At 42.1% G+C, this 9,900-nt stretch overlaps 1 protein-coding gene across 1 annotated transcript; it reads right to left on the reverse strand.

Moving 5' to 3' along the window:
* Positions 1-624: 624 nt before the first annotated feature.
* On the reverse strand, positions 625-2,546 carry LOC141302199 (uncharacterized). The gene is made up of 2 exons (XM_073832383.1): positions 2,259-2,546; positions 625-1,902 (listed from the first exon to the last, which is right to left on the reverse strand). Exons 1-2 carry the CDS (start codon positions 2,544-2,546, stop codon positions 625-627), a joined length of 1,566 nt encoding a protein of 521 aa, XP_073688484.1.
* Positions 2,547-9,900: the final 7,354 nt, after the last annotated feature.

Here is a 9,900-nt window from a genome sequence, read left to right on the forward strand (position 1 = left end):
TTAGGATAGTTGGGATTTGGTCTTAGCGACTTAGGAGTCCTCTTCACTGCTCCTAACCTTTCACAGATTTAGGAGCTAGTTTTAGTGCTAAAATGCTTTGTGAAATACTCTTAGAGCAAAAATATAGGAGTGCTAAATTTAGGAGTGACAAGCCCACTATTTTTTAAGATTTTCTCCTAAATTGGAAAGTTATGAGCTACTTTTAGCCTTAAGATGTTTTGTGAATACGGGCCCTGATCTATAAACATTCTCTATTATATATCAGTGGATTAAGGCCTATGTCACCTCACATATACAAATTATTACCCGTATAAATCACATCAGTGTGTTTTTATATGAATCTACACTCATAAATGTCAGAGATTTGTTTTTACTGGAAACAAATCATACTACGTGTAAGAATTAACAAATTACTATTAGGTTCATAGAGGTTTTTATTGAGCATTTTGATTTTGCATATAAATCGTCAAGGAAAAATACATTTTCAGCTGGTGTTAATTTCAGAAGCATATATGAGAGACTATATGTTTGTTAATAATGCAAGTACAATCACAATCAACTTTGCAAAGTCATACCAAAAATTAGTATCAATGTCATAAACATTGTAATCCATCTACTGTCTCTTCAGCAGTAATCCCAGTTGCCTTCATCATCTGTGTAGCACCACAGATAATCATAGCCATATGTGCCACAGGCGTGGTCGCCGCGGCAGTCATCCCCATTTATGGTCTCACTGTTCCACAGTGGAGGGCTGCAGTAGTCCCAGCTGCCAGTGGTGGTCTTACACCAGTAGTAGTCGTAGCCATATGTAGCACAGTGCTGATTCCATGAGCACCTCTCTCCATTAACTGTGATGAGTGAGTATAGAGGTGAGCACTCTATCAGCCTCTGGCTTGAGTAACACCTGTAGCCATTAAAGTTGTCCTGGTAAACACAGGGAGAGGTGCAGCAGGGCTTGGTTTCACCTCCTGTGTCGCATTGACATCTGTAATCAGATTCAGAGACGCTCGAGCAGAGTGAGCCATCAGCTGCAGTCTTCGTCTCTGGGAACAGCTGGCATTCAAGATCATCTGCCATTATATCCCAATTCCATGCTTTTCCTTTGGCTTTAGTTATAAGACAAACACTTGTAGTAAAAGCCTTCAGGTTCTCTGCCACATTGTAGAAAGTGCTCATGCTGGTAAAAGACATCTTTCCTGTAATCTCATCCACCTTGACTCTTTTTTCAAGTGTGCTATCATCAAAGCTGAAGATATTTTTCATGTCCTCAAATTCTGACCTTTTCACGATAGCTTGGTGCACGTGAAGATTAATAAACTTCGGAAACACGCCCTGAACCTCCATTAATTTACCAAAACAATCATCAGCAAAAATCTTAATTTGCTGATTGGTTCCAAAGCGCAACTGCAGCTCACTGTTCAGCTCTGAGATACTCATCAGCTTTATGTCAGGATCTTCCTCCTGGTTTCTTCCGATGAAGCCGAAGGAAAAGGACTCACTGTTATAGAAGTGTTTGTAACGGACAGCAGTCCAGACGTGAGAGGGCACCGTCACTCTGTTTGTGTGTGGTATCCGTACATTGCGATCAGGTACTGTACCTGTGACAATGAAAGCTGTTGCTAAATAACCTTCCTTGATAAGCTGCTGTATTAAATAATTCCTCAGTGTGGTCTCCCATGCCTTCCATTGAACACTGAATTGCTCTTTCATAGGGGCAGCGTTGGTCAGCGTGAACGTTGCTGTTCGGCCGTCACTGCATTGGAAGCTGCTGGGGTTCAGGTGTCCACGATCGTATCCGGTGTTACTGTAGTCTCTGCTGATGGATTGATTTCCTCTATAAAGGTTTTGAGTATTTTGAGTCTCTCTAACCATATAATCAATTTGGGATTCACGCTGGGAAATCTGCAAAAAAAAAAATAAATAAATAAATAAATAAAAATTATGATAAATGGTCATTTGGTGTGTTATTGCTTGTAAGATAAGACTTTTGTGGGGTGTTTTTTTTTTTCCTTCTAAATTTCATACATACGTTAAAGGCTTTTTTCCTACTGTCTACATTGTACTTTATTGAACATTGCTTTGCCATATTTGTAATAAAATATCCACTAAAAGACAATGTCTTTTTTTTTAAATGTATTTTTCATTCGGTTTGCAGTTTCAAAACAGAATGAAGACCAATAGTTTAATCAACTGAGCTGCTTATGGAATACAAAGCTTCGACTGCTAATGAAAGTCTTTTGTCATAAGCTCATAGTCACCTGTGGCTCGAGGTGCCAGATGTCATTTCTTTCTTTGTCTCTTGAGCATGTAGGGTCCAATGTGTAGGCACTGTAGAGAGGGATCTTGTCATAAACCGAATACAGAGTAGCATAATAAAAGCGTCCATTTTCCAGCTTCTGACAGACTTTTTTGGCATTCTGATCCATTCCACTTGGTTCTATGCCTTTGTAGAAAAACTCTTTACACTCCTCAAAGCTATCGACCACTTTTGCCTGAGCACCGAATGCTGTCAGCGCCACACAGGTGATCAGACCCAGAACAAACATGATGTGAAGCTGCTCTTGTGTTGTAGAGCAGAGACAGCAGAAGCTCAGCTGCTTTAAGCACACAGTCGCTGTCAGAGATGCTGTTGTGGGAGTGACTGAAATCAACAAATGAGGAATGTGATGGGACCGCTCTTCATCATGATTACGGGACTAATTTTAGAGCTGTCACATGTACAGAAACTTGTATTTAAAATAAAACATAGCAATATACTGTTCCGTAGAATACATGTAGTGTTTGCAGTTTCCACTTCAGTTTTCTTATAAGTGTTAGTTCACTTCTGCATTTGGAACGGGTGGCGTTTTTGTTTATTGAAAGCATCTGTTTTTGCTCTCACTCAGGCTACATCTACATTACTCTGGATGCTTTTTTTATGTAATCTACATATTAAAATGCTCTCCAACTACAGTACAATGTCTTCAAATGTTAAATTTGCCTAACTGCAAATGTATAAAACCTCATAAAAGCTCACAAAGTTGATAAAATGAAACAGACATAAGCTTTAATGCAATTCTTCTTGCAGGATCATTTTGTTGACCAAAATATCTCACTGATCCAGGTCACTCACCATTATGTTTGATCTTAAACACAGCTGTCCTCATGTTTTGCTGCAGGACTGCAACTGTAAGTACATTTTCTGTCATCTTTGCAGGCCTGCATTATGAAGAGAGTACAGAGTAACATCTTTAGCAAAAATGTGAAAGTGAATAGCACAAAACCAATATAAACATTGATATTTATCGTTACAATGCGTGTCACATGACTAAACATGCATCATCGTTTTCAAAAGCCACACTTCAACATCAACACTGGTTTTCAGATTTTCAGAAAGCTCTATTTTCCGTGGACAAGGCCTCAGAACATGTTTCTGTCACTAGTGAGTGGGACGCTATAAACCTCACCCTCTTTCTGAGAATGTTGTTGCCTACTGAGCACAAACCCACTGATTACTGCATTAAATGGAAGGATGGCAGATGAAAAGGTAATTTGAGAAATATGCCGTGACGGCAGTTCCCTTCCGAAGTGAACTCTCACTGCGTCCTCTAGCGGGCGCTTTGGGGAACGCTGCAGCGTGCCTCATGTCTGAAGAATGCATATAAAAACTACATGAAATGGCCGGCGCCAGCGTATGACGTCACCGCGGCGTGCACGTCGCTGCCGCTGCGTCACTACCGGGCGACCATAACATAAAAGAGGCGCCCGTGCAACACAATACATCTTCGCTGTCTTCAGCTTTCTCTGTTTGGATGTGCATTGGAAGAAACGGTAAGAATCCTTTCTTTGAACTACTATGGCGAGCACTAGCAAATCGTTTAAGCGGTGTGTTGATCCGTGTCCTCGTTATTTGACACCTGATGACACACATGATCTTTAATTCCCCTGTCTCCATCAAAGCTTCCTGCACCCCCCCGGACCCATGATGTTCTTTGGTGGTTCCACCTGTATGGAACCCTAATTTACTGATGGTCTGGAATTAGGCGGTTTCTGAGGAAAATCCCGCCTTTTCAATGAAGCAGGATGCTCTTAAATGGGTGAGTACGATCCATTTTTATTTTAAAAAAAAAGAAAAAAGGAACTTCATACTGTCTCAGGCCTGTGTACGTTTTCTCTCTTCACAGAAGAAATACGACGAGTCTACGGCGGATGCTCCCCCTCTGATCCTAAGGATTAAGGTTACGGCAGTATTTGCCCTCTTCACACCACAGGCTGTGCGGTAAACCATCCCTTACAGCATATATTACACATAGGACTTCTGTCCTCTTCAAGGTAAGCTCCCTAAGTCTTTCTCTTAGGTTGCCCTTGGTATGTTTAATGCTGTCCTTTCCAGGCCTAGTGTAAGACTTATGCCCTGTTGACACAGGAGCATAACTCCCTAATAACGCCACCCCCCCCCACCCCCATGGCTGGATAGGCGTTTGGCCTGCGGGGTTAGGTTACGTGTTGTGTTTTTCCTTAGAAAAGGAATATGGAAACATCTCGACGGAGCACCCCTCCCTTCCGGTTGTATGGTGGTGTCCATCTGCACAACACTTGTTCCAGCAGGACAGCCTACAATTAGGCTTCCCCTCTTCAGTGGTTAAACAAGCAAAGGAAAAATGTTTCCTTTCTCCTAGGTAAGCATCTTAAAGATATTAATTTTTAAGGTTGCACTAGTATGTTTAACTCTGTTGCAGACGGCCTGCGTGCGAGGATCCGCTTCGTCTCCTCTCCTAAGTGAATGGTTTCCATGGAAACGGAGTATCTCCACCTGTTGAGACAGGTGTTCACTTAAATAGGAGGACTCGGAGCAGCTTTGGATGCTCCCTTTTCTGCGGAAAAGGTTCTATTTGAGCACCACCTGGTGATACGCTTTCCAGCTTTGGGTCATGATTCACGGGTTACTTTGGTGAACGCTCCCCTTTCTGCGGAAAGGGTTTTATATAAAAAGAAAAGATTCTGAGCGCCACTCTGTGACTCTCTTCAGGTCACCTCATTCTAAGCCTGAGGGCTGAGGCAGTACTTGATGTAGGATCTACACCCAGGCTGACGAATGCCTCCCTCTATGTGAGAGGGTTTGAGTATCCTTCGGTGTTTAAACACCTTAGAAAGCCGTCACTTTAGGACCGATTCTCGCTCCTCAGGCCTCAGTTCACTTCCCTTTCCGAGGAAAGGTTTTACGAAGTGTTTAAACCATAGGATTGGTTTTCCCCCTGACCTCAGGGTTAGGAAGCTGTCCTTATGTTTAATTCCGGAGCTACCAGAATTCTTCAAGACAAACCAAACAGTGCTCCCCTTTCTGAGGAAAGGGTTTGTTAGAGCTTAAGAACTCACGTTCCTCCCTGTGCGCAGGATTGTTGGAACTGATCTTATAGCTCCCCTAAGTTTAGGGTTCCCTTCAGAGCACCATCCCAGGACGGAAATTCTTCCTCCCTTCTTAGGGTAGGAATCTACCAGGGATAGACCATTGAGAGTTACGAACCTTCGACAAGGACGATGGCGTGCCCCCTTTTCTAGGGTTCACTAATAAGAGCACCACTCCTTGGTGGCCAAGTTTTCCTCCCTGTGTCTCAGGGTAGGAGCTTGACCTTCATGCTTCAGGTTTTTACTCTCCAGCCTTGTATTCTGATGTATGCTCCCCTCTATGAAGGATAACGGTGAGAGCATTCGCTCCCGTTGGGTTACGCAGCTCCCCTTCTTTGGAAGGGTCCTCTGTGAGCGCCAACCCACCTTCGTGAGATTGCCGGACCTTTATACAGGTCGTGTGGACCGGGCCGTGCACGCTCCCCCTTCTCATTAAGGGTTCCCTGAGAGCAGTGCCCCCTTCTGGAGATCAATCCTTCCTGTGGCAGGGTTAGGAATTGTCCTCTACTACCGTCCACTATTACAGGATGGTCTCAGCTCCATGTCCATCTCTGTTGACAGATAGCTTGCAAGCCTTTGTCCAGAGTAGGGTCAGCACGGCAATCCCCTCACCGTCAGGGTTATCCCCTTTCCGTCTCTTCAGACGGCATGGAGCTGATAGTGTAACCCCCTGGGAAAACACTCTCCTTAAATCTGATCATTTCGGTAAGCGTCCCACGCTATGCCTGGGCGTCTTCCTTTAAAACCACAAGAGTGGTAAGTGCACATATACCTGGGGCACTTCTATAAATCCACGTGTTGGTAGGTCCCCACCAAGTTTTGGGTTCCTCCTTTAAACCCTTTTTGGTATGGGTCATGCGTTTTGCCTCGTTCCCATCTATTGGAGTTGGCTCACAACCCCGGTTCCCTGGGTTCGACTCCTTTTGATATCATAGCTGATGTCTGCTGACCATCCACTATTAGGGCGTGCCACTACTAGTGGCCCTTTGAACGGACCCAGGACAGGTTTCTGCCCTCATATGGGAGCCAGTTCCTGAGGGAACTAGGCCCTATGTTGCGGTAGTCCCTGGTTCTGGCAAGTCTAAGTTTCCATCGAAACTTAGCCGTTTCCCTCAGAAGGAATTACTTAATTCCAAGCCTGAGCTGTGCCCTGGGTTCTACCCAGTCTGGTAAGTGGGTAACAGTTCAGGCCTCTGGCCGTGAGGGACAACGTTTTGACAGCCGTCACCACGTCCTAGTAGGGGCAATTCCTCGCAGAATTGTTGCTTAGTGCTCGCTGGCATAGCATGCACTCCCCTCAGCATGGCAGCGTTGGTATATCCGTTCCCCAAAGCGCCCTCTAGAGGACGCAGTGAGAGTTCCCTTCGGAAGGGAACGTCACTAGGTTACGTATGTAACCTTAGTTCCCTGAGAATAGGGAACGAGACACTGCGTCCTCTAGACTTCTTCACCATGCTTCGGACGATAAAGCTTCAGACATGAAGATGTATTGTGTTGCATGGGCGCCTCTTTTATGTTATGGTCGCCCGGTAGTGACGCAGCGGCAGCGACGTGCCCGCCGCGGTGACGTCATACGCTGGCGCCGGCCATTTCATGTAGTTTTTCTATGCATTCTTCAGACATGAGGCACGCTGCAGCGTTCCCCAAAGCGCCCTCTAGAGGACGCAGTGTCTCGTTCCCTATTCTCAGGGAACTAAGGTTACATACGTAACCTAGAGACGTTTTCCTATAAATGCACAAATGCAACATTTATTTAATTGAGCATTTATCAAAAGAGCATTAGACTCTGGAACTTTTGCATTACTGAGACATTATTGAGAAATTTTAATACTGTAAGATTGCCTTGACACAACTTGTATTGTAAAAAGCATTGTATGAATAATCTTGACTTGACTTGATTTGTGGAAAAAGCTGCTGCAAACTGAAAGACACAATTATATATTTTTTAAATTTTATAACATTTTATCGTGTCAAATATTAAGTCATGTATCCTACAACCATGAATGTTTCCCATCTCAGAGTTTAAGATTAAACTTTAAAAAATTGGTTGAACCCCAGGAGGTTAGGAAAGTGAATCAGAGAAAATCACCAAAGACTGAATATGATCTCCAGGGCTGTCTTTAGGCCCATTTTAAGGGGCTTTAGCCTCCTTCTAGCACTCAGCAGCCATTATTTCTGCTGAGCTCCTTTAAAAAAATGTGATTAGCTCTGTAATCTGTTCATAAATGTTATGATCACCTCAGTCTCCTTTAAAACTCATTTGAAACTGGTCAGTGTTATTCAGTGCGTTTTTCAGTCCGCAGTGCTAGCGTCAGATGCAGAGGACAATGTGTGTGCATTTATTGATAGATTGCTATGATATCTGCACCTGTGCAGCTCTTTGTCACAAATGCAATTTATGCATCTGTGTGATGCAGGAGTAACGTTTTTGCTGCGTTTAGCCCTTACTGTTTTTCTCCAGCAAAAACAGAATGGGAAGGGGCATACATTTCTAACAAATTTCTTTTATTATTTAAAATGTATTATTGTGGATGTTGCGTTAAATTAAAATCATGCCCAGACAATATTAAATACACAATCGCACTGTAAAATCAATTTCTTGGCTTAACCTAAATTAAATAGCCTAACATTTAAATTTAAAGATCATATTAAATAAAAATCTGATTAGATACAAAGAAGATTAGATTAATAGAAACTTAAAATATTATGATATCTGATCAACTGCTAATCTGAGCTGTTTGAGAAAAGGGTTGCGAAATATTATTACAAATCATACAAATATTTTTTACAGTGCAGTGACAGACAGTATTCAGTCCATTAAAACTGCTTTAATCAGAGTGAATGATTGAGAAACATCATGTGGAGTTATAAACCCAGCAGCTGATCATGGCATTTATAGCCCTAGAGTAAAGGAATTGTGGTTTTTGATGTCACTTTGACTTACAGAAGCATTGCCTCAACTGTTTAAGTTGTTCATTTTCAATATCTGATGTTATGAGTTACAGATAAATCTGTTGACAGTAATCTTGTCGTTTGTGGTGCTGTGGCAGACTAGTGCTCTTTAAATCCTTAATATTGTTGTGTCCCTTGAAACTCTTTTTAAATTTAGAAAAGAGGTGTGCACTGTGTTTCACCAAATCAATGGTCCAGTTGGATTTCTTCTCTTTTTAAAGCCTCCGAAGAACTTTAAGCTGCATCTACATGTCTCTGGTGAATTAACGTAAACGTACTAAAGAAAAGTGACTAAGAATTTTGTAGTTTGGTGCAAGCTGTTTTTCCTTGAGCTTAATGGAAGTACAACTAAGGAAACTGGGTAACACTTTACAATACGTGTGCACACATGTGCATTAATTTATGTTTAATTAATGCATAGATAATCACGAGTTAATGTATAATTAATGAAGAACTAAATAATGTATTTGTCACATCCCCGGACTTTCATGTTGGTTTCTCCCATTCTCCCCCGCAGTTCAGTGTGTGTTTGGTTCCTCCTTCATTGTCTCCACCTGGATGTTTAATCAGTCTGTGTATATAAGGTGTGTGCTTTCCCCTGTATTCTTGTCGGTCTTTAATGTTATATGGATGTCTTACCCTGCTGTTCCTGTGTCTGCTTGTGTTTCCATTGGATTATTAAATACCTTCACTTTTACTCCGTCGTTGTTCGTGTGTTCCTGCCTGCATCGTGACAGTATTAATGATTACAACATCAGCAACTAATGAACATTCTGTATGATTCATAGATTAAGTAATCAATAAATTGTTATTAGTTAAATGTGTCATAATGTATTAATTCCCTAATAACCCCTTTTATTAAAGGAACCGTATGTAAGAAATTTATGTCAGTTAATCATAAAATGGCCCTGAAATGTCACTAGACATTAAGAAATCATGTTCATTTCAAATACTTATATCACTGACAACAGTGGTCTGGCCAGGATATTGTCATTTAAAAGTGAGAGTTGCAGCCCACAACTGATGTTATTGTTGACGTTTTGTGTTTTGGTCTGAGGCTCCACCCTCCAGCTATCTACCAATCACGAAGTCAGTAGAGTTTCGTGAGACGGGTTGCCAGCTCTGTTACAGCTGCGGCTATTCTAACGTGTCGGATTAAACATGTATAACGTTACGAAACGAAAAAGACCTCGTTTTGAAACCGAAATACGTCGTGACAAAGTCCGAAATAAAACAAGGATTGGTATAGGAGATGCATTTGAAAGATGGAGACGGCTGAAAACGGAGAAGAATTTGAAGACAGACGCTTTCGTTGGTAATTTTTTCCTGAACAGGTAACGTTAAGATTCATCTATGTTTGGCTAACTTTGCTTCAGTACTCAGTGGATTTTCCGCGGTCGCCCGTGCTAAATGCGTTCATAAAAAGCTTTATATCGCACCACTAGCAGGGTTGGAAAACAACCTATGTTCCGACTGAAATGTGGTATTACAGTACATCTTTGCGAAATATTTGGCTAATCGCCATCTGTAAATTTTTGCGATAAATAATTACTTCGCAAAACA

This window comes from Garra rufa, chromosome 25 (assembly GCF_049309525.1).
Source record: "Garra rufa chromosome 25, GarRuf1.0, whole genome shotgun sequence".
Lineage (NCBI taxonomy): Eukaryota > Metazoa > Chordata > Actinopteri > Cypriniformes > Cyprinidae > Garra > Garra rufa.

Coding starts and splice junctions, on each gene's coding strand:
- LOC141302199 (XM_073832383.1), bottom strand. CDS start 2,546: ATGTTTGTTCTGGGTCTGATCACCTGTGTGGCGCTGACAGCATTCGGT. Junction 1,903..2,258: donor TCTGGCACCTCGAGCCACAG/GTGACTATGAGC, acceptor TTTTTTTTGCAG/ATTTCCCAGCGTGAATCCCA.